We start from the raw sequence: 25,753 nt of genomic DNA on the forward strand, positions 1-25,753 counted from the left end.
GTGAAGACCCCTTTTAAAGCTTTGCACGCTTTGCCCTAGTCCATGCTATTACGACTCCAGTCAGCAAAGGAGAAGTACCAAACCACCAGAACCCAGGCAGACGGTCACAGCCAGGGCAGCTACAGCTTTCTTGTAGAGTTTCTTCTGACATTTCTCTCCTTAAAGAAGAAGAAAAGATATCCACTATTATTTAACTAGCTCTAGATGCTCAAAAACTAGATTACACAAGAGAAAGTAATTAGAGATTTTTAAAAAATCAAAAGAAGTTAAAACTATCACTATTTGAATATCAGGAGATCTCTACCTAGAAAAAAATGAAGAAAATAACCGAAAAAAAAAAGTATTATAAACAGTAAGTGAAATCAGTAGGAGGTTGGATACAGTCCTGAGGCCCGAATGGAGCACCAGGTTTCTTGGGAAACTGTCAGGAATGTAGTGGCAGGTCATGTCTATCAGATCCCTTCACTGAGGGTGTGGTCATTTAAACATTCTGGAAGAAACACTTATTCTGTATTTGGGTTTTCTTTCCCAGCAGGTCATGCCTCTGAGTATTTCACCAACCCTGGAATTACTGACTTTGCATAACACAGGGGGGTCCAGACAAAAATCTCTCCAACCAGGAAACTCATTTCCCAGTGAGAGAAATAAGACAGTTGGCCAGCCATGGGCCATGATCATATTTCCCATCCACAAGAAGCAGCTGGTCCTATAGAACAATGAAACGGTGTTCTGAAAACAGATCTAGCAGTACCCAGGAGACTGCACCTGTGAGGCTGGGACACTTTCTTGTAGAAAATGATACGTGGAAAAAAAAGAAAAGAAAATGATATGTGATCTCACACAGTGACTGAAATGCAGTGTCAATTCTCCCTCAGCCGATATTAGATGTTCAGAAACCAAGGGCTGGGGTCGGGGGTGGAAGGTGGCAGCTCTCACTATTACTTTGATCTCTAAAAATATTTCCTTTCCATCCCCCAAATCACTCATGTTCTGTGGACTTGACTGTCCAAGTGGGCGAGGTATTTTCACCAGGGAACTCGGTGAGGGTTCCACCTGGCCATCTGGGACTCCTCCCACCACAGGCTAATGGCAGAAAAGGGTGTTCCCGTGCTAGCTGTGCTCTGATTATACAGGGGAAATGGAGTTGTTACTCCCCGATAGGGTTTGGGAGGGGCAGAGGAGGTTGCCTCCTTGCACCACCACACCCAGTGGCACAAATTAACCGAAAACGATCACAGTGCATACTAACGTTCTAATTTTCCTTCCCCACGACTATCCTGTACACCAGGGTTTGTGGTAGCTAAGACTACCAATTTGTTCAAGGTTTCAGGATAGTAAGAAATAACCCTCAGCTAACAGGAAATACAGGAGGAATGGGCAGCACCTGGAAACTGTGAACTCCAGAAGGAATGTTTAAAGTGGTCCGAGATGTCACAGCTGCATATCTGGATGTGACTTGGTGTCATTTTTTTTCTGGGGTCATGGTGGGGGCAGCGTTTAAGTGCATTTGTGGCTGTGATAACTCGAGACATGAAACCAAGTACACATCGGGGTGCCCAGAGCTTAGTTCTGGGCCCTCTTCTCTGTCTACATGCTGCACCTAAGCAACCTCACCCAGTCTCATGGCTTTAACTAGCTCCTGTACACTGATGACTCCTAAACCTACATTTTCACTTCTGGCCTCACCTGCAAATCCAAACTATATATCCACCTGCCTACTTGATCAACTACTTGGAGGCCTCACCAGTGTCTCAAATCAATATATCCAAAGCAAAGCTACTGATTTCTGGCTATCAGCATCCCCTAACCTTCTTCTGCTACAGTCTCCTTTTTTTGGTCAATAAATGGCACCATAAGCCACCCAGCTGCTCAAAACAAAAATCTAGAGCTGCCCTGTCCAATATGGTAGCCACTAACCACATGTGACCACTTCAATTTAAATTTTAATTAATTAAAATAAAGTAAAATAAAAAATTCAGGTTCTCAGCTTTATTAGCCACATTTCAAGTGCTCAATGGCCACACGTAGCTAGTAGCTAACATACTGGACAGTCAGATACAGAACATTTCCATCATCACAGAGAGATCTATTGGACAGTGCTTCTCTAGAGAGGTTGCCATTGATTCCTCTTTCCCTCACCTCCCACATGTAATCCATTGACAAATCCCATGGATTTTACCTCCAAAACATTCCCTGAATCAATCCATTACTCTCCAACCTACTCCTACAACCCTAGTCTCTGCCACCATCACCTTTCACCCCGACTGCTGAACTCACTTCTTAATTGCCCTAGTTTCAATCATCCCCACTGTAACCATTTCTGCTATAGCAGACAGAATGATTTTTTTTGAAACTGAACATCAGATCATCTCTTGCTCCTGCTACAATCCTTCCAATGGTTTCTGTGGCAGAGGCTGTGGTTTTATCCTAATATCCTTTCTCCCCTTCCACCTCAGTAATAGAACCTCTGAAGTTTAGGTGAGCACATAGAAGCCCAAAATAAAGAAAACATTTTCCAGAGTCCCTCCTTGCACTTAGGTGTGGTCATGTGACTGAATTCTGACCAGGGTGAGCCCATGAGGTTGTGTGTATGTCCTTAAAAAGAACAGGTTCTTCCTGCTGCTGTAACAGACATGATGGCTAAAGCTGGAATAGACCATGAGGTGAACTTGGGAGGGGAGGTAATGCACTGTGGAGCAACAAGATAGAGGGAGTGTGGGTCCCTGACACAGTGGAGCAACCCACCAGCCCTGGAACACCTACCTAGACTTTTACATGAGAGAGAAATAAACTTCATCTTGTTTAAGCCCCGATTATGTGAGGTATTCTGTCATAGTGGGACTTAATTCTAATACAGCTTCCCATCACACTTAGAAGAAAATCCCAAGTTCCTTACTAAAGTCTGGAAGGTTCTACACGATCAGGTCCCACTCCAGTATAATCCCCCTCATCCCCCCCACACTCCAACCTGCTTTGTTCTTTGCTGCTTCCACACACCAAGCTTCCTCATGCTTTAGGGCCTTCGAACTTGCTTTTCCTTCTGCCTGGGTTGCTCCTTTTCTGTTACTCAGGTCTCAGCTTTAAATATCACTGCTTCAGAGACGGTCCCCTGACCAATCTGAAATACCCAAGTCACTCTCTTTTACAATACCTTACTTTGGTTCTCTGCATAGAACTTACCAGAGCTGATGATTCTTTGTTTATTGTCTGCCTCTCCTACTAGAATGTAAATTCCATGAGGATAGGAATTTTGATTGGTTGGTTCACTGCTGTATTCCAAGTGTCTACAACAGTTCCTGAAACCTAGTAAACTACTCAATAAGTGTTTGTCAAATGAATGCTCAAATACTGTTCCACGGATAGGGTGGTGGTTAAAAGCAGGGCTTCTAAAGTCAGACGTCCCAGAACAGAACCCTGGCTGGGCCACGAATCAGTCGTGTGACCTACCTAAGTTGTATACCTAAGACTCTCTGTAAAATGAGATTTCCTACAGCATAGGGTAGGAGTAAAAAATATGTACATATATAGCGTTTATAAAGCACTCCCTCTCCTTCTCCCTTCCTTACTCTGAGAGCTCCCGTCTTTTCTCCCTCTCTTTGGCCCCTCACTTGGCCACTTCCCTTCGGCTTTGCGTTCCTCTCGGCACAGTCTAGCTGAAACTAGTCCTTTGAAATTTAGCGGGAATTAACATCATCCCTCCCGAGGACCATAGCTGCGCACGCGCAGGACACCCACTCTTTCTCGTCAGCAATCTTTGCAGCCTCGACAGCCAATCAGAGTTATCGTCGGAGCCGAGTTCCGAAGACTCACCAATCGAGTGTGGGAGGCGGTCAGCCATGGAGGCAGTGGCGAGAGGGGGCGGGAACAAGGAGAGAGCACGCACAGTTCTCGCAGCCAGGGTCTCAGCAGCCCAATCCGAGAGGCCTGAGGTCTGAAGGCAGTGGGGCGTGGCGTTGGCAGCTCCCGCAACTCGAGGCCGTCCAATGCCGGGCCAATCAGAGTGAGGAGGTGGAGGAGGCTAGCCAATCAGCGTGCAGGACAGGAGAAGCAGGGGGTTGAGGAGTCTCGCGCGGCTGCCGCCGGCTCCCCAGCTTCTGTCAGGGGAGCCGGGCGTGCGGGGGCGGCTGAGGAGGCGGGAAGGCGGCAGTGGTTGAAGGGGCGATTGCTGACTTGCAGGGAGGAGGTCCGAGGGTTTGAGCAGCCATGGTGATGGCAGCGAAGAAGGGCCCAGGGCCGGGTGGCGGGGTCGGCGGGGGAAAGGCGGAGGCGGAGGCGGCCTCGGAGGTGTGGTGTCGCCGGGTGCGGGAGCTGGGAGGCTGCAGCCAGGCCGGGAACCGCCACTGCTTCGAGTGCGCCCAGCGCGGGGTCACCTACGTGGATATCACCGTGGGCAGCTTCGTCTGCACCACCTGCTCCGGCCTCCTGTGAGTGGACCGGCGCGGGGGGAGGACCGGGAAGGAGCGGCGGAGAGTTGGCGTTGAGGACAGCGGGGACCCGGGGCGAAGGGACAGAGCCGAGGTCGGGGGCGGTGGGGAGGCCTGGGACGCGCAGGATGTGCCGAGAGGGTCGTCTGCTGCAGGGGTGTCACGGGGAAGGCGAAGGGTCAGGGGCGACAAAAAACGATTGGAGTCGCGATGCAGGGGAAAGGAAAGACAGCGTGAGAACTGGAGAAACTCCCTAAAGGAGGCGAGGCGATCCGAAAGTGGGGAGAATTGAAGGAAACTGGGGTCGGGTGGGGGTTAGAGATTTAAGGGGCCAGAGAATGATAGACACCTTGAAAGGGAACTTCATGTAGGCGGAGGGCAAACAGGAAAGAGGTAGAGCAAGCTAGACTCAACATGAAGGGGTACCTTTCTTCCTTCTGGCTTGTGCCCATCCTGGGTTGTGAGACGGAGAAACCAATTTAAAATAGGTAAGTTAACCCAGGTTGACAGCACAACGGTAATGGCAGGTAAAGAGCCACGTTCCAGTGTTCAGGAACAGATCCTAATCTTGCAGGGCTTTAGAATGCTACCCAGAGGGAGATTTCTTACAATTCTAAGAGATGAATGCTGATGGGTTGCCCTGTTAGAGAACTTAACTTTTCCAGAGGTTTGGGGGTCTGGATGAGCCATCCTTAAGTGTAATGATTTACACCTTTAAGCTCCTTGTTACCATGGCTTGCTCCTGGTAGTAACATCTGGCGACTCTTTCTAGATTTGGGGGGAGGGGGGTTGTTGAATAATCTGCAGTGCTACCTTGGCACTGGCACTGAATTTGGTCATGCCTGAGCTAATTTAGAGCCACAGATTTCTAGCCCAGATTTCTGGTTATATAGTAAGGTTCTTTTTTCCCCCAAGGGAGTTATCTGGTTAGATGCATGACTAACATTTGATACCAAGCCTGCATGTCTATCTTTATAAGCTTATCAGGGGCTTTATTTTGACTTTTTTAGTATTAATACATTAGTTTGGTTGGTTTCATTTTTAACTAGGAGCGCTTTCCTTGTTTCTTCTTACATCTTTAGGAGCTGAGGAGGGAGTGGTATTGTTCTTGCGTGACAGATGGGAGAACAGAAGCAAAGAGAGGTTTAGTAACTTATCCAATGCCAGATGGGGGTTGCTGTTTTCAGCATTTGTTGTTCCATATTAGTTATGATCATGGCAGACCAGAAATGAGGGTCCAGGTCTCCTCATGCAGTTTAGGATTATTTCTCTATTCGATTCTTACTTCGTTAGCCAAACTTGTATGTTTTAATCAACCTTACTTGTGTGTTGTGAGGATAGACTTGACTTCCGTCTAAGTAAAAGCATTGTGGCTCTTGGGATAGTGGTTTAGAACACGAACAGTAATGTGTCAAAAGTTGAGATAGAGGCTCAAAGGAAGTCAAAGGATAGAGACTCGAGACTGGGACAAGTACTTTGAGGAGAATAGGAGCAAAGTTTAGGAATATTTATAGTGCAGAGTACAAAGAGAGCAGATTCCTGAAGATCCTGTTATGAGAAGGCAAATCTGATTACAGAGTCTGGAGAGAAGTCAAAGGAAGCAGGGGGATAACACTGATGGCATATCAGAGTCTAGGTCCCAGGAAGAAAATATCAGGAAGCAGTGTTAACTCATTCCCCTAGTCAGCTGCCAAGGCGTGAAAGCTAAAACGCTGAATAAATGGAAAGTGCTGACATCATTATCATTATTTTATAGATCTTGGTTTAAAGTATCCCATAGACAACACTTCCCTTCTCTAATGAATGTCCCTCAATCAGGACAGAAGGAGGGCCAAGGGATCTGGCTCACATTAAAAACCCGGTTTCTTTTGCTGGACAAGTTAACTCCTTAAACATCAGTGCACAATTTGCAGAACTTTACCACTTCCTCCTGTGGTCATTATTGTTGAGCTCACTGGTGAAAAGTCAAACACCTGTGATCTGGACAGACAGTGGGTGGGGCTGACGATGGCCTAAGGTTGCTTAATAGAGAAGTACCTCAAGAGGCCTGTCTCTGTCTGTGGCGCACGTAACTTCCAACTAGGGGCTTAGCTCCTTAGGAAGCTAAGTTCCTATAGGACCAAGTGGTGGGAGTCTACCAACCTCCCCCTTTTCTTTTAGTTTCAAAAGATTCTCAAAAGGACATTTTTGCTTAGTACTTTGGTAAAGCATTATGAGAATCACTCGGAGTGATTCTCAAGGTGGTAGACTTTAGGGAACGCATTTCGGTGGTTGGGAAATCAGAAGCTAGGCCAACTGTTTGTTAGCAGGAAGTGAGGGTAGAGTGAAGGGTCAAGAAGCTGGACCAATAAATGAAGCTGAACTGAAGGCATGTTGAGATTATAAAGAGACAAATGTCAGAAAAAACTCTACAAGAAAGCTTTAGTTGCCCTGGCTGTGACCATCTGCTGGGGTTCTGGTGGTTTGGTACTTCTCCTTTGCTAATTGGAGTCGTAATAGCATGGACTAGGGCAAAGCATGTAAAGCTTTAAAGGGGGTCTTCACAAAGTATTACCAGTGCCCTTTGATGTACCTTGGGAAGGGCTGGGAGCTGGCAGGTGGGCCATAGGCAGAATGTGAGGTGGGGCGTGCTTACTGCTGACTGTAGAGTGAGGAGGGGGCACACAGCCCAGCAGGCAATGGAGAGGCGTGGCTCCACAGTGACCCATACACCAGTCAACATCTTAAATCCACATGGTTGCTTGCCCACAGATCTGGATTTTGTGGTGCTAGTGAAAATCGTAGTAGTAGGCCAATATCTTGCATCAGTCTATCAGTCAACAAATGTTTGTCAAGTGTCTTTGAAGCCCCAGACACTGTTTTAGGCACTGGAGTTGTGGTAATGAACAAAACTGACAAAGTCCTATCTTCATGTAGCTTGCATCCTAGGGGAGGCCTTGGACTCTAAATGAGTCATGAAATACATAATTTCAGGTAGTGATAAGTGCTACGAAGTAAACTAAAGTTCAGCATGGGCTAGAGAGTGATGAGAGCTCATATTCAGCTATGATGATGAAAAGAGAAGAAATATTCTTGCTTAAAATAAAGAGGATACTGAAGGGGAGGAAACTGAAGTATCATACTTCACACCATAGCCAGAGAAAGGAGACAGAGGCTTGGCTTTCTTTTGAAAGCCAGTTTTCTGTTGAGTGTGTTACAAATATGTCGACCACTTAGGGGGCTGGAGTGTTCTGGGGCAGTGAGCAGAATTGCCAGGGTTCCCATCTGGCTGGATTGATAATAACAAAGTTGACTGTTCCAGCCAAAGTTGAATTTCCCAAGATCTGAAGAAAAATTGAGATTTTAATAGTGGGGGTGGGTATGGCTGTGCCTTCAGCTCTGCATATGCGAGCTCATTCTTTCTGTCTTTTTCAATGAGAAATTTTTTCTCAGCTCAAGCAGAAACCCACAGTGTTGGTGTGAGGGCCTGAGAGAGAGGCTGCTAATTTCTGCTGTTTCTAAATTTACATACATGCTGCCACAGTGGTAGGTCCCAAATTTGACCTAGTTTTATTCATTTGGTTTTCTTGCAATACCTAATTTCCTTAACCTGGATAGAGATCCTTTTACTCTCCCTAATCTATTCATGCACTTGTCTGTTCAGTTATACTTCTCACTCTTCAACTAGAAGACGAGTCTGCCATTTGAAGCTAGGGGGGGTAAAAATTGCCACTGAAAAGGACTTCTTTCCAAAGCAGTGCCTCAGTGTTCCTTCTTGTTCTGGTTTGCTTCGATGCCTCAATGGAGAAATGAAAAGAAAAGAAAAATGCCTCAACTTTTCTTTAAAAAGGAAATAGATGGAGAGGCCTGAGATCTCATTGGCATCTGGGCTAGGCACTATCTTTGACACCCAGTTTTTCAGCCAAGTATGTGACATGCTTCCCTGACCTGTCTGTCTGAGTCTGTCCTTTAATCCATCATCTTTCAGGTCTCAGTAGTGGCTATTTGTCTCTTCTACTTCTTTACAACTTTATTCTGACAGTGGGATTAAGTCAGGATTGAGGTGGACGGAGCCCTGGACTGGATGTCAAGAGATGTGCTTGACAGCTCTTTATTTGTGACAAGTTGCTACCCTTCTGGTGCCTTAGTTTCCCTGTCTGGCTCGCTAATAGCTGTTCCTAACCGAAACACTTTTATCTCCATGGAAGGAAAGGTATAGTATGTTGTTCAATAATTCAGTACTTTTCCATCTGTCTGGGCTGGAGAGGTAGACGTATGCCTTGCCCTTATTTTAGTCCTGTCCCTCCATCCCCTCGCACCTCACCTTTCTTTTTTAAAAAAAATTATTTTATTTTATTTTTGGCTGCATTGGATCTTTGTTGCTGCGTGCGGGCTTTCTGTAGTTGCGGTGAGAGGGGGCTACTCTTCGTTGCGGTACGTGAGCTTCTTGTTATGGAGCACAGGCTCTAGGCGCACGGGCTTCAGTAGTTGAGGCACGAGGGCTCAGTAGTTGTGGCTCACGGGCTGTAGAGCACAGGCTCAGTAGATGTGGCGCATGGGCTTAGTTGCTCCACGGCATGTGGGATCTTCCCGGACCAGGGATCAAACCTGTATCCCCTGCATTGGCAGGCGGATTCTTAACCACTGCTCCACCAGGGAAGTCCGCACCTCTCCTTTCATATTCACTTCTGCCAGGCAGAGATGGACAGAGTCTCTAAAATTACAGATTTAGGCATTTTATGGTATAGGGCCTTTGGACAACTTGAAAAGCTCCTAAGAAAATAATAAATTAACAAAGGGGTGAGAAGAAAGGGGGCAAAATGTGAAAGGATCGAGATTGAGCCTGAAGAGGAAGGTAGCTGGTAGTATCAGGATTCCACGTGTCTCTGCATGAGGGCAGCTGTTTATTATTGTCACTGAGGAAGAACTTCAGGAAATGGGTCGAAGCAGGGGACTTTCAGTTAGGAAGGAGTTCCCTAAAATTAGTGAAATTGACGCTGGAGCAGGGTAATGGGGAGCCTTCCTAAGAGGGACTTTTCTTGGTAATGTTTGGGTCCAAGATAAGAGCTAACCTGGTTTAGCTGAACCCTGCTCAGAGGCAGAGGAATGGAATCCCAGGGGCAAAGAAACACAATCTAGAGTGTATGAATTTGAACACAAATATTCAGAGGTAAGGAATGCCCGAGTCCAAATCTGGCACAAATGAAGGAACTTGGGTGCTGGGTAGAACGGTTTTTTTCCACTGTCGACCTGGCAGAACCCTTCTTATCTGAGCAGCTGAGCAGGTTTGAGGCTTCTATGAAGCAAGATAGAAGCAAAACATGGGCCAGTTTGAGGGTGATGACCACAGAGAAACAGAAGATGTGGTATTTGCAGAAATAGTAGTATGCTTAATACAAGCAAAGGGAAGGGAGAGAGGCAAAGAGAGGGAGGATTGGGCAGACTTCAGGATCTCTGCAAGTCGCTTCACTTGCCAAGTAATTCAGAGTGCTTCAGAGAGGGAGTCAGAGTACTTCAAGTGCCATTTAGGTGCCCTGTGAAAGAGAAACTGAAGTAGAAAAAGACATCATGACTGGGCTGAAGGCTTGAGCCCTAGTAATGTACTTGCCTTCAACTAGAAAAACTTGCCCTATTCTGGGCAAATACCTTTATCTCTATTTCCCCAGCTCCTCCTGGTTAGAAATAATAGAATAAATTTGCTGTGATAACCAAAGAGCAGTGCCTCCTTCAAGCTCTCACTTCTTCTTGTTTTGGGGAGAACCTGAGAGTTATGTTGGGGAGACTGGCTGCAAGTTGGAGAGTTGGGTCTGTTTAATTCCAGGCCAGTGATTCCCATCTGGCCCAGTGCATGACCCTGGTTTGTACCCGGTAACACACAACACTCCTAGACCATTTGATTTCGGCTCCTGGGAGGAGAGGGGCTCTCATTTCTAAATTGCTTCTCTTGGCCAGCAGTGGCCTCTCTATGATTCAGAGACAAACGCTCTGACTCATAGGCCGTGTAACTAGGCCCTCTTCCTGGGCTGCAGTGTTGCCTTGTAGACTCTCCCTGCCCCCAAACCATGGCTCTGGTTATACATGATCCAGTCCACAGACATCAAGGTCAGAGCAGTGCTTTTTGTACTGTGCTATGGAAACATCCTGTTCCACCAGATTCATTTGGCCCAAAGTACCTAAATCACTTCTTTTCTCTGCCTTTCCTTTATCCTTTCTCCACCCCACCTCAAAACCCCTCCAATCCAAGCTCAGCCAGAGGAAGTTCTGTTGCTCTAAGCATCCCCTCTAGACTGATGAGTGGGTCAAGTTCCCCGCCCCCCACCCCTGCCAAGGAAGCACACCTCCCTGTTTATACTTTGCTAACAGTTCCTGGTTGTCCTGTCAGGAAATGTCAATGACCTTTTTGTGATAGGCTTAGAATCTGTTTTTCTAGTGTAAACATAATACATTTTACTTTTCCCATGACCATTTCTCTTCCCTCACTGCTGCATCCTGGTGCCACATCCTCCCCCATCTGACTGTGTGCGCCTGCTGCATTGCGAAGTACCCTCTCTGGGCTCCTTGGCTCCTTCTTGGAAGCAAGTGATCGAGGACTAGGTCCTATAATTTTTGCATCCCCCACAGTGCCAAACGCAATGCCTTGTGTTTTATTTAGCAAAGTAAATATTTGTCAGTGGGAGGTGATAGGGCGGCCCAGGATCATAGGAACAGAGAGGTCTGCTCTGGCTAGACCTCGGAAAGGCCTGGCATTCCCAGGGGGAAGGGCACAGTGGTTAAGGTGAGAAAGGGCAAGGGAAAGAGTATCAAAGTGGGATGTCTGGACTGCGGGATGTCTGGACTTCAGGACCAAAACAGAACCAAGCCACTGGTAAGAGAGGCTTTAGGAGAGAAAACTGGAGTCTCTGAAATGCAATCAGAAGAGACTCTTCAGGTCAAATCAGGTTTAAGAGCTATGGTTTGACACCGAGTTACAAAGCCTGGCTTTTGGTTTTCCCGGCTCTCATCTTTCCTCAGGGCATCCGTCCTCTTTGATATTGCTTATCTTTTAAAGGGGTATTTTGAAACCCATCCAAGTCTAGTAGCAGAATTGCTGAAAACGCCCCCAGTTGTAGCCTCCAGTGTCCTTCCTGTCCTTGGTTAGAATCCCATAATCGGTAACTTGTCCAAAAGAGCAGCTGTCCTTCACTGTTTACCTTGTACTCTGTCTTCTGTCCATTCTCCCCGCCCAGGCTGCCTTCACTTATGCTAACCCACGCACTGCCGTTCTGCCAGGCTCGCCTGGGCACTTGTATTCATCGTGTGTACCTGTAAGCCTGCATGTGTGATTTCTCCACCTTTCCCTAAGATTTCCATCTGGTAAATTTTGTTCGCTTTCCTGAGGGCGTCAGCCAGGACCATATCCTAGAGTTACTTTTATTTTCACGTCTTGCTTTGCCTATTTTTTCCAGGGGAGTGAAAACCAGAAGAGGGCTTATCAGTTGAGACTGTCTTTCTTGCATGTGCCCGTGGTCTTTCACTCCTGACCCCAGGGTCTAATTTATTTGTTTTGGTTCAGCCAGTTGTGTTTTCATGTGATGAGGGCCATAGGTTCAGACTAGAGTAAAACTGAAGGTAAGGAAAGGGGAACCTCTGAAAGCCTGCCTGGCTTGGCCCCAGGCTCCCGTTAGAGCACTCTGGAGGGCAGCTGAGTGGGGGCGAGGAAGCCTTCTCAGCTGTAATCTCCACAGGGCATCTGTGGGCAGAGCTGGACTCCCAGGGAGTTAACAGAATACACAGAGCTGGCACAAAAGCATCCCTACAGGGTATATGTTCCTGACTCATGCCCGTCTCATACTCATGATTGAACCTGACTTCCTCCTGCTTCATTGAAAGATCTAGAAGTGAAAGAAAGTCTGGAATACTTCTTTCCCCAGAGGTCACTCCCTAAAAAGAGAGGCCCGGTCCATCCCTCCACCACACCGCCCTCCTGTGTAGTCAAGAGGGGGAGCAGCCAGCCTAGGGACTCTTGTCTCCAAATCTTATCTGTGTTGGTATTATCAGGGATAGTCACGGGCCTTCATTTTTGCTTTCCCTCATGCATGAGGGATTTGTGTCTCCATGGGCTCTGGGACCCTGAGGATGTGCTATAGGTCTCAAACAGTGATGAAGCAGGAAACGGGAAGTGGCCCCATGCCAGAGTTCCCAGAAATACCCCTCAGCCTGAACACTCAGCTGCTGTGGTCTGAGCCGAGGTAGAGGAGGCTTCTGGATGGGCAGGCTCTACCTTTCTCTCCAGAGTGACTCGGGTTCCCTGTCTCTCATGAGAAGCCTCCAGAACATTCTTGCCTCCCTTCTTTCCTTGAATTAGGAAGTAGCTTCAGTCAGAGAGTTTCATGTACGTGTAGTTTTATCCTTTCCCCCTCCCTCTCCTCCCATAAACAGACCTGCAGTGCTAGTGGCATTCTACTTCTCTTTTTTTCTATTTGTCTCCCACAGGAGAGGCCTGAACCCCCCTCATCGTGTCAAGTCCATCTCCATGACAACTTTCACTGAGCCTGAAGTAGTGTTCCTGCAATCCCGTGGAAACGAGGTGAGCCACCCCAGACGGAAGGGTTCCAGGCTGCAGTTGCCCTATCTGTCGGTGGAGCTTTGCCTCAAGAGTATAGAAAAGCCCTACAGTTTTCTTTTTTGTTCGAGTTTCCCTTATTTTTTAATATGTAAAGTATCTTAACTTATGTCCAGGTGTACATTTACAGACTTAGTTATAAAATGTGGGGTTTGTCCAGGCCCCTTGTTGGAAGAATCAGGGGAAGAAGCAAGATCTCTGTCGGGGGTGGCTCCTGGGCACTCGAGGGGGGGAAATGCTCCACAGTGATGAGCGTTCAGGGTTGACTGAGCCAGGCCCTCTGAGCAAGAGCTCCTGGAGCCAGCTCTGCTGACTGGAGCCTCGGCAACTGGGTCTAAGCCATGTCATTTACTTGAAAGGGAGTTAAACCCCTTCTCCAGCTAAATCTGCTGGTGGGAAGATGCCAGCCTTGGTGTCAGCAGTACCCCTAGCTTATGGGTGACAGACTTAACTTGGAGGGTGCAAACAAGGGCCTCTAGGGGGTGTTCTGGAAGCCACAGTTCTGAAAATTGCTCCTGACCCCACCTCCATCCAAATTTAGTCCCCCTTAGTTCTCATGGCCCTCTGTTTTCTTTCACAAGATGTGTCACAGTGTGTCATTATAAATGTATTTTTATTTATCTAAGGCATGACCTCCCCGTTAGATGATCCACTCTGCGAGGACAGGGATCATGTCTGTTTTGTAGGTGTACCCAGATCCTCACATTGTGTCCATGCTCGATAAACGTCTATTGATAAATGAGCTGGAAATGGTTTGACTCCCATTTCATGCTTTCTGCCTCAGTTCCTCTGCCACCTGACTTCATTCCTTTAGGTTTGCAGGAAGATTTGGCTGGGTCTTTTCGATGCTCGCACATCTTTAATACCAGATTCCAGGGATCCTCAGAAGGTGAAGGAGTTTCTCCAGGAAAAATATGAGAAGAAGAGATGGTAAGGAGGAGGAAAGAGATTGCTCTGGAGACATGTGTCCAAGACACACTTCATCTTACAGTCCAGTTTCCAGAGCTGAACTGGGGCTTCTCTCAAAGGCTAGACGAGGGTTGAGTCTGTTCCCTTCAGATTCAGTTAGGGCCGAATTCTGACTTCAAAATAACAAAGGTACAGGAAAGAACAACTTGCTCTTGGTCACTAACCTTGCAGATTTGATGTCCCCTCTTTTGGGGAGACAGTAGACTGGTTGGAGGGGAGAGCTATGGTCCCCACTAGGGAGTCTGGGTTCATTTTTATAGCTCAGCTGATCTCATTTATGGAGAGAGGTGACTGGGAGCACATGTCCTCTAGCTTCATGCTTTTAACCCGTGATTCATATGTCCCCTGTTTTCCTGCTGAGGAAACAGCATCTCTGTTCTCTCTTGCCTTTTCTCTCCCCAGGTGTCACTTCCTATTGTTCGATTTCTGGGGGGTGGGGGGGTGTGCACGGTTGGGGGTAACTCTGGGGTGGAGAAGAGAATTCAGGGAGCAAGGAGACTGGTGTGGATAAAACAGAATTTTGGAGTCCCTTCGGGGGGCGGTCCTTGGGATAAAGAAGATACATCCGGAGTAGAGACCGCATCCACTGGAGTGGAAGGGGATTTGATCAGAAGGCGCAGCAGCCGGCAGGATAGACCGTGAGCACTTAGAAGATGAGGTGGCAGAGAAGGAGGAACCTGAAGATACTCCCAGGAAATAAAAGGGGGCCCTTGAGTAGGAAGTTGGAAAATGGGATCACCTGTTGCTCAGCATGATTGCAGGTGTTATTACTTGAAACCCAGATGGTTTGATGTGTCAGAAAGAGGAGGGAGAGATGAGGGGAAGACCGGCACAAGCCAGAGCCAACTGAACATCCCTGCAGGAAAAAAATGAGCACCTGACAGTAAAGCGGAAGCTCAAGTTAGGCAGAACTTTGCTAAGTTGCTAAATTCCCTTTAGTTCAAAAAAGAGAATCAGTAGGGAAAGTGAGAAAGGACTTTGACTGCTGTAACCTGTGTTTTCTCAAGCACCTAAGCTGAGCAAGGTCCAAGGTTTCACCCCTCTCCTCTTAGCCTAACTGTTCTTTCTCCAAGGTATGTCCCCCCAGACCAAGTCAAAGGGCCCACTTATACCAAAGGTGGCGCCTCCACCCCCGTCCAGGGCTCCATTCCAGAAGGGAAGCCCCCGCGGACACTTCTGGGGGATCCTGTGCCATCTCTCTCGGCTGCTGCCTCCACTTCCAGCCAGGTAACTCTCAGATGTGCCCTGCAACTTATTTTGGGATTTGGGAGGCAGGGGTATCAGTTTCCTAAATCCAATTGCCTGAACTTAGCAGACGACGGTCCAAGAGGTGTGAGCACGTTCTCAGCCTTGCTGTTCCCATGTCTTGCATCTCTCACCTTGGATCTGTATGTTTTGGAAGAAAGACCCCAACAGGAAGTGGTATTTAGGGAAGTCAGAGTATCAACTTCAAACGTGACCATTCCTCCAAGGAAAAACAGGGGCCAGGACACTGCTTCAGGCGCCTGGGAAAGATGAGGAGGGGCTGTTGGGCGACATCCCTGTGTATCTCAGGGTTGCCTTGACTAACGTGCTCTAAAATATGTGGTTCTGGGAGCTGCTGCACTGAGAGGACAGAGGAATAGGGATGAGAAGGGCTCAGGCACCTTCTGCCCGGGAACCCTCTTGGTTGAGGGTAGTTTCTGCCTCTCTTCTCTCTCCACTCGCCTATCTGGGGGCAGCCCGGGGAGCCATGCAAGGGCCTGGGTCATGGCTGGGATTCCGAGTGCTATATGTACTGCCTTCTCCTCCAAGTCTGTCAGTCAGTCTCAGCCCTGGACGTCCCAGCCCCGGAGCTCTCAGCCACCTCCCCCCTCCTCGGTCAAGAAAGCCAGTACTGACCTGCTGGCCGACATCGGCGGAGACCCCTTTGCTGCTCCCCAGGTGGCACCAGCTTTTGCTGCATTCCCAGCCTTTGGGGGTAAGTGGGACTTGGGAAGAGAACCTTCCTACAACATATGTCCCCATCACACAAGGAATTCACTCGGCCCTAGCTCTCTGCACAGGAATGAACGTGATGGTAATTCTGAAGTATCACGGCTGGGAGGGTGGGGGTCAGATGAGTACAGCCGGGATCAGTTTTGGGAGTTTGACCAGAAAGCATGGCAGCTGGAGGCTCCCAGCCCTCCCTCTTAGAGCATTGGAAAGAGCCTTTTTCTTAGTTTCTCTCTCTGTTAAAATGGGGCAAGGGGATTGTCACAGGTTCCATTTCCCTTGCCCTCTTCCAGAAGATCAGCAGTAGCCAGTAGAGGGTGGAACAAAGTGATTATCTAGTTTCCCTTTTTCCTTTTTAAAGCCCTTCCCCCCGGCAAAATCTTTTTCCATGATTCCGCCTAAACTAGGCCCTGACAAAAATGTTAATGCCTCACGGAGTAAGGATAAAAAATGGGGAGTGAACTTGGAGGCCTCTGAGATGCCCTTTCCCCCTGCATGTGTCTGGCTCTCTGCCCCAGGCTCCTGCCAACTCCCTCTGAAGAGGACCCTGCAGGAAGGCAGATGTCCCATTGAGCAGCCCTTGGCCTTCAGAACTAGTCCATGTGATATGGATTACATATACATCATATATAAACATAACCTTTATATTCTCTCCACCTATAGGCCAGACGCCTTCCCATGGGGGCTTTGCCAACTTCGATGCCTTTGGCAGTAGCCCTGGCTCTTCTGCATTTGGAAGCATGCCTCCAGCTGGCCAAGCCCCGTTCCAGGCGCAGCCAGCACCCCCAGGTAAGCTCTGCCCCTCTGGCTTCCTTGTTTGCAACTGTGACCCACTGTCCACACCCATACATCACCCTGCATTCACATCCGCACCCACCCAAAGTACCGCACAAAGAGGAGAAGCTCCAGGAAAGGATGAGGGCAGTCTGATGGGGTTCTTGTCAGGAAGAAGGGGGTCTGTTCTCTTTCTTCATGTAAGGAAATGGCTAAAACTGCATCAGGAGTTGCGCAGGCTGTGCACTAGGAGGTCGCTGACTGGGAAGTAATGGAGACCCGAGTCCTAGAAAACATGAGAATGGACATGACCTTTCCCTGAGAGGGCCCCCAGGGCAAGGTCTGGGTCAGCATCCTAGGTGGTCTCCAGAAGTCCTCAGGCATCCCTCTTAGAGCAGAAGCCTGCCAACACTGCGTCGTGTTGTTCCTGTGGGATGGAAGGAGAGTCTAAAGGCCCCTAAAGCACTCGGTCCCTCCCGAAGCTCCCAGACATCAATCAGGCTTCAGAGCATTCGGGCTGCCTCCTTCCTTTGGACATCCTGCACACAGGAGGGCAGCCGGAGCGCTGTGAGGACAGATGTCTGGGGACGGCCAGTGACTGACACTCTCTCTCTCCTCCCCACCTACCTGCCCTTTCCCTGCCCCACCCTCACTGCCAGCCAGTCGGATGCTAACTGGAAGTCACAGCTTCGGTGAGTTATTCCTCCCACTCCACAGCCGACCCAAGGCAGAAGCCTCTGTCTCAGGTCCTCTGACCCTAGAGTTTTGAGGTCTGGAAGGAACCCCTCAAATTTAGCCTTTAACAAAGGAGGCAGTTAGCAGTTTCACTAGTCATGCAGCCCACAGCCTAGCAGAGCCCATCCCACAGCGCAGACTTCCTGACTCTCTGCTCTGTCCACAGCGCCCCCGCCTCCCACTGTTGCTCTTGTCTTTAATTTTTTGAATGGAACAAGAAGAGACATTTTATATTGACAGAATTTAAAATTCACAACAGAGTTCTCACATTGTGAACTTAAAGTAACTGACAGAGTAGCCTTGAAATCCATAAAGCAAAAACTATTAGACAGAAAGAAAATCTGATAAACCAACAGATGGAGACTATAATAGATTCTCTCACAAGATTCATAGGTGGAGTAGATAGACAAGGAGGGAAGAGAGTTGACCATTTGAGGAACACTTTAACAAGTTTGACCTAAGAAGTATAAGTAGAACTTTGCAGCAAAAATACAGAATATATATTATTTTCAAACATATAACCCTTTTATAATTTGACCATATACTGGGAAACAAAATCTCCATAAATTCTAACAAGGAGAAATTGTTATGTTATTCTATATAACATGTTATTCTATATAACATGTTATTCTGTATGGTAAAAGATGTCCTAAAAAATGTCCCCACACAATGTTTCATGTCCTTAAAGGCATGAAGCAGATGAGGAGAAGACACTTACAACATGGAAAACAGACAAAAAGCTAATAACCATAATGTGCCTTTTAAACTCCTATTAATAAGAAAGACTAGAATAATGGACAAGGGATAGAAGCAGATAATACCCAGAAAAAACATGAAAATGTCCTCAACCTAACGAATCAGGGGAAACACAAATTAGAATAAGATAGTAATTTTGCACATTATATTCACAAAATTTTTAAAGATGAATAATGGCCAGTATTGTGTGGGGAAATAGGCCCTTTTGTATGCTGTTGGCAAACATGTATACTGGTACAGGAATAATCAATTTAGCAAGAGGGAACTATTCCCAGGAATGGGATCTGGAAAGGAAACAGCCTATTACAAGGTGGTTATAAACTGGTTGGTTGAGAGATGCATTCCTAGCGCAACTGATCAGTTTAAAGGGAGTGCTTAAAGTGCCAAGCTTTAAAGGAGAGAAGGGAGGCATCAGCCCCGGAGCCATCCCAGGCTGAACCTGGGATGGACCGTCTGTCCAGTGTCTGCTCATCTCAAGAAGCAGACAGCCCACAGCCAGACCCAGAGCCCACCAGCGCTGACGGTGCTTGGGGAGCACCCCCGTATCATCTCCATGAGGAAAGAAAGATCTCTGTTTTGCAGCTGAGGAAACTGGCTCAGCTTGGCCAAAATCAAATGTGTGATCAGTGGCAGATCCCATTCATTCCCAGCCACACCATGACCACGAGGGTGTTACTGTGAGTGTGACGTGAGGAACCACTGGGGAGGAAGTAGGAAGATTTGGGTGAGAGGTGGATGTCTCTTCTGACAAGGCTGGTTGTATTGTTATATATCTGAGGGGGAGTATGGAGAAGGGGGGTTTCTAAAAGTGCAGTTTCCCCTGAAACTGTTAGAAGGCAAGTCTACTAATCCAGCTGTGTGGAGTGAGGCTCCTTTGGATAGGAAGCAAAGGAGCACAGGTATTGGGAGCGTCGGCCTCCTTTCTGAGGACGCGCCCTCGGTGCAGGGAGCCCAGCCTGCCTGAGCCAGGTCCGGCTCTGCCCTCTAGCGCCGGCCAGGAGGCACACAGCACTCTCTCCCCGCCCTCGGCGGAGAGCCCGGTCCTCACTGAGGGGAGCACCCTGACCCAAGGGCCCAGAGCAAGACTGAGGAGTCGGACCCCAGTAAGGACGGGGAGCTGTGTCCGCTGGGAAAGTCCATGTACCTCGAGTCCATCGGGCAAAGGAAAGGCCTGGGGTCTGAGAAGCCAAAGATCCACCACCGCCCTGGTGGCTTCCCAGCCTTCCTCACAGCCTGTGGGTGCGAGAGGACTGAAGACCAGGGCTTGCAGTGGCCGCAGCCTAGCACTGTCCCTCAGGAAAGCCCAGGGGTTGGGGAGGGAGAGGGGCTGAGGAGAGCATGTCCCCCGAGTGCTGGCTCTCAAGAAGCAGCCCATCCCTGGAACCTCGCAGGCAGGCCCTGGGCACTCGGCTTCCCTGCTGGCTTCTCAGCCCTTCCACGTTACAGCCGGTCCCCCATCCCCATCAGGTATGCTCTGTGCCTGGCACCAGGAAGATACCCTTAACAGAGGGGTTTGGATAAACACAGCAGCCTCACCCTTTAGAAAAGGAAGATCCACATTACAGTTCTGAGGTGTTCAGAAGAAAGCCCAAAACTGTACTGACAAGAAACGAGGGCTGAGGTTTGAGGGGACCAGGGAGCAACGCGGATTTGAGAACCACCCCGACCCTGCCATTTCCTTCCTTGCCTTGTGTCTTTATCTTTTCCTTTCCCTCTTCTTCCTCTCGTGTCTGAGAAAGAGAAGTATCTTCCCTTGTGAAGGTTACCTCCCTCGTCCTTTCCCACTTTCTGCAGGGCTTGGTCCCATCAGCTTTCCTATCTGAATTTCACCTCCACTTTCTCCACCTCTACCGGCATGTCCCCTTTTTCCCACAAATACACTTCAAGTTCCCGTCCTACAAAATGTCTCTGCAGCCTGACCCACGCTGGTCTCTCGTCTCACCTCTCCACAGCTGTGCCTCTGGGGAAAGGGGTCAGTAGCCTTCACTTACTTATCTTTTATTGTCCTGTTTTCTCTCTTTTTTTTTTTTTACTGAGCATTTTATGGCATAATATACAAGCTGTTCTGAACCTTGATTTTTCTTTAACTTAACAGTACTATTAGGGACTTCCCTGGCGGTCCAGTGGTTAGGACTCCACGCTTCCACTGCAGGGGGCATGGGTTTGATCCCTGGTTGGGAAACTAAGACCCTGCAAGCCGCATGGTGCGGCCAAAAAAATAAATAAATAAAATAACAGTACTGTTAGATTTTTTTCTTTCTTTTTTTTTTTTTAGCGGTACGCGGGCCTCTCACTGTTGTGGCCTCTCCCGTTGCAGAGCACAGTCTCCAGAGGCGCAGGCTTAGCGGCCATGGCTCACAGGCCCAGCCGCTCCGCGGCATGTGGGATCTTCCCGGACCGGGGCACAAACCCGTGTCCCCTGCATCGGCAGGCAGACTCTCAACCACTGCGCCACCAGGGAAGCCCTAGATTTTTTTTTAGTAGTACATTAAGAGCTTCCTCATTCTTTTGTATAGCTGCACCACTGTCCAACTTCTGTCTAGACCATAATTTATCTGCTCAGTTCCCTGTTGTTGAATATTTAGGATGTCCCAGTCTTTTGCTGTTAAACAGTGCTGCAGTTAATAACTCTGCTTCGGCACATTGGCAAGTTATATCTGTAAGGGAATTCTTGGCAGTGGAATTGGTATAGTGGGGACCCAGTTGATACAGAAATAAACAAAAATACATCACTATAAATATGTCAAGTGCTAGGAAGGAAAAGAACAAGGTGCTAGGAGAGGAAAACCAGGATCAAACACTGGAGTCAGGAAGGCCCATGGAAGACATGGTTCTGTTAAGCCTGCAGGGTGAGTAGGAGTTAGCAGGCCAAGGCCATGGGCAAGGCCTCTTGTTCAAGGCAGCGTGGAAAGGCCAGAGCTGAGGGCTGTGGGTCGGGCCCTTTCCGCTCGTGTTTACCATCTGAGCCAGCCATCCTGTGTTTCCTTTGAGACCTTGTCTTGCTTCTCTGACCCTGGAAGTAGTATCTTATAGGTATGATAATACCTCACATTTGTGTTATGCTTTATAGATTTCAAAATACTTTATCTCAGAGGGCCTTTACAGCCACCCTACAGGGGGCGGGGTTGGGGAGCAAGAACAAAAGTGGGCTCCGGAGAGTGAGAGAGATGGTTTGCTGAAGTCACAGCGGTAGCAGGTGGCAGAACCACAACTGGAATCCAGTTCTTCTCCTTCTGCCTGTTCAGCTGTTCATTCAGCAAACCCTTCCGGAGCACCGTCAGGAGGCGGGCACTACGTAAAGTGTGTTTCCCTTCGGTAACAAAAAGTCTTCCAGCACTCAGAAAAATCAAGCTTTTCCCCATTTGTAGCCTCATTTTACCCTCACTGTAGCCCAGAGTAGTTGGCAGGACCCCACACTACAAATGAGACTTAGACACTCAGATAAAGAGGCTTTCTTAAAATGACAGGGCCTCAGGCCTCTCCCTTCGAGACCAGGTTGCTGATTGGACCCTAACCCTAACCCTAACCTGCCCCGAGGGCTGTTCTGTAAACTTCCCCTGTGAGGCTCTTCCATGTTGACTTTGAAGACCAGGGAGGGCAGGAGAGCCCTGCTGTCGGCCCTGCCCCGTGGGCAGTGCGTCACAGCCCTGATCTGAGGTCCTGGCGTCAGGGGGCTCCCGAGAGGGGAGCAGGCGGCTCGATGGGAGTGAGAAGGGTGCTGGCGAGGCCGGAGATTTATGCTCAGCACCTCCAGTGCCATCTCCGCGTTGCCCGAGTCACCCAAGTGTCCCTGAGCCTTTCTGCCCTTCACAGCTCCTTCCCTACCCCTCTACCTGCCCCTTCATATGATTTATTCATAAATGGAAATGCTGGTTTAGGCAAAAGACAGACGTTTCCATCTCTTAAGGAAAAAAATGGGAAGTGTAAGCCAAACTAGAGCAGGAGGGACGGTGACCTGGACGAGGAGGAAGAACTGCTTTTCTCTCTGCGGTGGCGGTTTTGAGCGCTAGGGAGATTGAGAAGGGCTGAGTCTCACATCGCCTAGAATTCTCGGTGGGAGACAAACCCTCCTGAACTGGGTGATCTGATCCAGGGGAAGAACAGGCTGCCTCAGAGGACCCCGTTTGTGCCATCCCTCCCCTCCCCCTCCACTGCACCTCTGCCTCCATCTCTCCTCCTGTCCTTTCCGTCCTGTCTCATGCCAGCACCCCCTGTTTTACTTCCTGTGCCTGCCCAGGGAGCAGCCAGGGGACTCCATTTGGTGCCTCTCCTCTGGCACCTGCCAGTCAGCCCAACAGCCTTGCAGATACGGGCAGCCTCCTGGGACCCGGGGCATCAGCTGGAGGCATCCCTAGCAGGTAGGTCCAGATGTTGGGGAGCTTGCCATCGGGCAGGAGAGCCGGCCAGGAAAGCCTGGCCTTGCTTATACCAGCCCCCTCGGCTCCTCCCGTCCGGCAGGACAGAGTTTGCCATCTCCTAGTTCCTTGCCCAGCTCACCTCCTTGGTGCTAGATGATGTGCACACCGACTTTTCTCCCCATATCACAGCATGTTCGGGATGGCCAGCCAGGTCCCCACGCTCCAGTCGGCCACCACTGGTGGAGGTGGAAGCACAGGGCTCTCCTTTGGAGGTGAGTCTTGCGTGTAGAGACCCAGGGAGGGGATCTAAGGCCAAGAGGAAATTGGGGACCCTGGAGGGAGGGGAGTGGGGAGAGATGCACACCAGGATTTAGAGGAATGCTCAGTTATCACAATATTAACCAAATGAGAAAAAAATAACCAGCTCTTCATCCCTCCTCTACCCCATTCCACCCTGAGCAGCCTTCAACCCTTTCACCACACCTGCTGCTCACGCCCAGCTGCCTTCCACCAACCCTTTCCAGCCCAATGGCTTGGCCACAGGTAAGCCTCCCAGACTGTCCCCTGGCCCTGACTCTCTCCAGAGTCACCAGCCCAGGCCAGGCTGGTTTAATTTCCAGTCCACCTGGTGGGCAAAAACTAGAGGCCCGTAAGTCACCAAATCAGAATTTCGGAGTTAGAAAAGACAGGCTGCCCCTTCCCTGAACCAGTTCCGAAGGGTTAATGCTGACTGGTAGTGTGGTGATTCTTTTTTCTTCAACCCTCAGTTTCCCTCTGGGAGCCCAGCCTCCTTCCCTTCTGTGTCCCACCTGAAACCATGGCCCTGTTCCCTGCCCTCCTCAGCTGGAGTCCTGTGGTCTCCTGCCCCTCCCCAGCCCCTGCCTCTGCTTTTCTCTCTCCAAACTCACACTCACGCCCCCCTTCGTTTTTTTGTTTGTTTTTTGTTGTTTTTTTGTTGTTCCTCTAAAACCTTCAGGCCAGGAAGAGAGAATAATATTTGCTACCAAGCTGACCCACGTGGCAGGCCCAACACTTAGGGCTTTACATCCGTTATTTGATTTTCACAGCAGTCCGAGAAGATAGGCATGGTCCCCGTTTTAGAGATGAGAGAACTGAGGCAGAGAGGGCTGGTAATTTGCTTTGATTTATGCAGTTTAAGAGGGGGCAGAAAGCTGACCCCATGATCATAACTACCCTGCTGTCCGAGCCACAGGCCACAGGCCAGAGAGGGCAGGGTTGACACGATGCTTGGACGCTGAAGGGTTTCGTGCTCATTTCAGGTACTTCCACACCTCTGGGTGGCGAAAAACTATATCCCATTTCTGTGTCTTGGAGGGACTTAGGAAGAACTGTTCTCCTGCCCACCTTCCAGAACCTCACCTACCTCATGTCCCTCCCTCCCTCCACAGGGTCAGGCTTTGGGATGAGCGGTGCTGGGCCTGGCTTCCCCCAGACGGTGCCACCCACTGGGGCTTTTTCCAGCCCCTTCCCCCCACCGCTCTTCCCCCCACCGCTCTTCCCCCCACCGACCTCAGTGACTCAGCAGCAGAATGGTAAGGGATTCAGACTGCGCCCTCCTTTCTTAGCCCATTCCCACCCCCAGGGACTCTGCTGTGTGTGTGTGTGTGTGTGTGTGAATATTAGAAATACGTATTAGGGAGCCAGACATCTGAGCTAGTTCCCTTTTGGACCAGCAGGGGGAGACCAGGGAAGCAACAGACCTGCCTGTGTCCTCTGACTGTTCCACAGGTTTCTTCCCGGCTTTTGGGAGGCCCCCACTGGCTGCCCACCTTGGGATGTAACTGGGCCTGCCCTGCAGGGAGGCGGGCGAGCTAGGCAGCACTAGCCCCGAGGGGCAGGGTTCCCGTCAGCTGAGTTTTTGCTCTTCCTGCCAGGCTCTTCCTTCGGAGACCAGGGATCTGCCAAGCTGGGGCAGAGGCCACTGAGCCAGCCAGCTGGGATCTCCACCAACCCCTTCATGGTGAGTGGCCGGTGCAGGGCCCGGGCCTGGTGTGGGTGTGGCCTTTCACTCTGGGGGTTGGGACAGAATCCTTCCAGGAGAAGAGGGCAATGTGGGGCGGAACCACGCCCCTTCCTCGTGAAACTTGCTTTGGCCCAGCCAGGGATGAGTGGGCTGGTTAAGGAGCCTCTGCGCTCCCCGCCCCTCTGCTTGCCTCCTAGCTCCCTTATTTTCCCTCCTCCCTCAGCACAGTAATTTTGAGGGAGAAAGGAATCCTGAGCAGCATTTCTTCCGTGGCCTCCAGCTTTTCCTCCCTAATCTAACAATTTGTGGTGATTGTTTCTTTCCAGACTGGATCCTCATCAAGCCCGTTTGCCTGCAACCCTCCAAACACCAACCCATTCTTGTAGCACTGTGTCCGGGGGGCTGCTCTCTGGGGCCCCTCTACTCCCTGGAGCTCCGATGACCACTTGCCTGTGGCAGTTTTGCGGGTCTGAGACCAGATGGGTCTTGTTTCGCAGGGTAGGGGTCTGGGGATGGTGGAGGTGCTAATGCTTTGCTTGGGGCTTGCAGATAAAAGGGCAGCTTCCCGGGTCAGCAACCCCAAGGCTTCCTCCTTCCTCCTCCAGCCCCCACCCAGGCAGGGGGCCCGGGAGGCGGGCTGGCAGAGCCTGGCCTAGAGGAGCCTTGGTGTTTTATTTTTCAAATTACTAATTATGATGACAAGAGTCCTCCTCTCCTGCCCCCAGCGCTCCCTTCACTCCGAACCCTGTGGGCAGAGGAAGCTGGGGGCACAGGCTGAGCTGTGCTCCTTGTGGGAACAACTCCCCACTGCCCAGCTGTCTAACACTGTTCTCCTCGTGGGAAGAAGCACAGTGGGGAAAGCAGGGCGGAGGTGGGGATGAGGCGTGCATGGTGTTGACATGGGATGGTGATCAGACGGGATGTGGAGGTCCTGGGGAGCCAGAGTGCCCTTGGTGCCCTGGCTTGGGACAGCACCCCTTTCTCCATGTTTTTGCTTCCCCAGCTCCCTCAGGATGAATAGTTTTACCTACATACTATACATGCCCAACTTCCGTCAAGCACTTTAGTTAGCTGTGGTGTCATGTTTGGATACCAGTGTTTTATATTTATACATAGAGAATTTTCTAATATAGCCTATTATATATATATATATATATATATGCATACACATACGTATCCAGATGCAGCCATTCTTCCT

At 49.5% G+C, this 25,753-nt stretch overlaps 1 protein-coding gene across 3 annotated transcripts; it reads left to right on the top strand.

The window, feature by feature from the left end:
• The first annotated feature begins 4,075 nt into the window (after positions 1-4,075).
• On the top strand, positions 4,076-25,721 carry AGFG2 (ArfGAP with FG repeats 2). 3 transcript variants are annotated; one of them, XM_022587916.3, is made up of 13 exons: positions 4,077-4,424; positions 12,876-12,969; positions 13,820-13,935; positions 15,048-15,201; positions 15,769-15,934; positions 16,612-16,737; positions 17,382-17,414; positions 22,451-22,571; positions 22,761-22,843; positions 23,034-23,114; positions 23,981-24,124; positions 24,467-24,552; positions 24,882-25,721. In XM_022587916.3, the coding sequence occupies exons 1-13, from the start codon at positions 4,204-4,206 to the stop codon at positions 24,939-24,941; spliced, it is 1,485 nt and encodes a 494-aa protein (XP_022443624.2). In that variant the 5' UTR covers positions 4,077-4,203; the 3' UTR covers positions 24,942-25,721. The 3 variants fall into 3 exon arrangements, with proteins under 3 accessions (XP_022443626.2, XP_022443624.2, XP_022443625.2); XM_022587918.3 differs by lacking the exon at positions 23,981-24,124 and having other exon boundaries at positions 4,076-4,424; XM_022587917.3 differs by lacking the exon at positions 17,382-17,414 and having other exon boundaries at positions 4,079-4,424.
• Positions 25,722-25,753: the final 32 nt, after the last annotated feature.

The sequence above is a fragment of the Delphinapterus leucas genome, chromosome 15, assembly GCF_059928025.1.
Source record: "Delphinapterus leucas isolate spDelLeu-1000000601 "Yukka" chromosome 15, BTC_Dleu_Yukka2, whole genome shotgun sequence".
Lineage (NCBI taxonomy): Eukaryota > Metazoa > Chordata > Mammalia > Artiodactyla > Monodontidae > Delphinapterus > Delphinapterus leucas.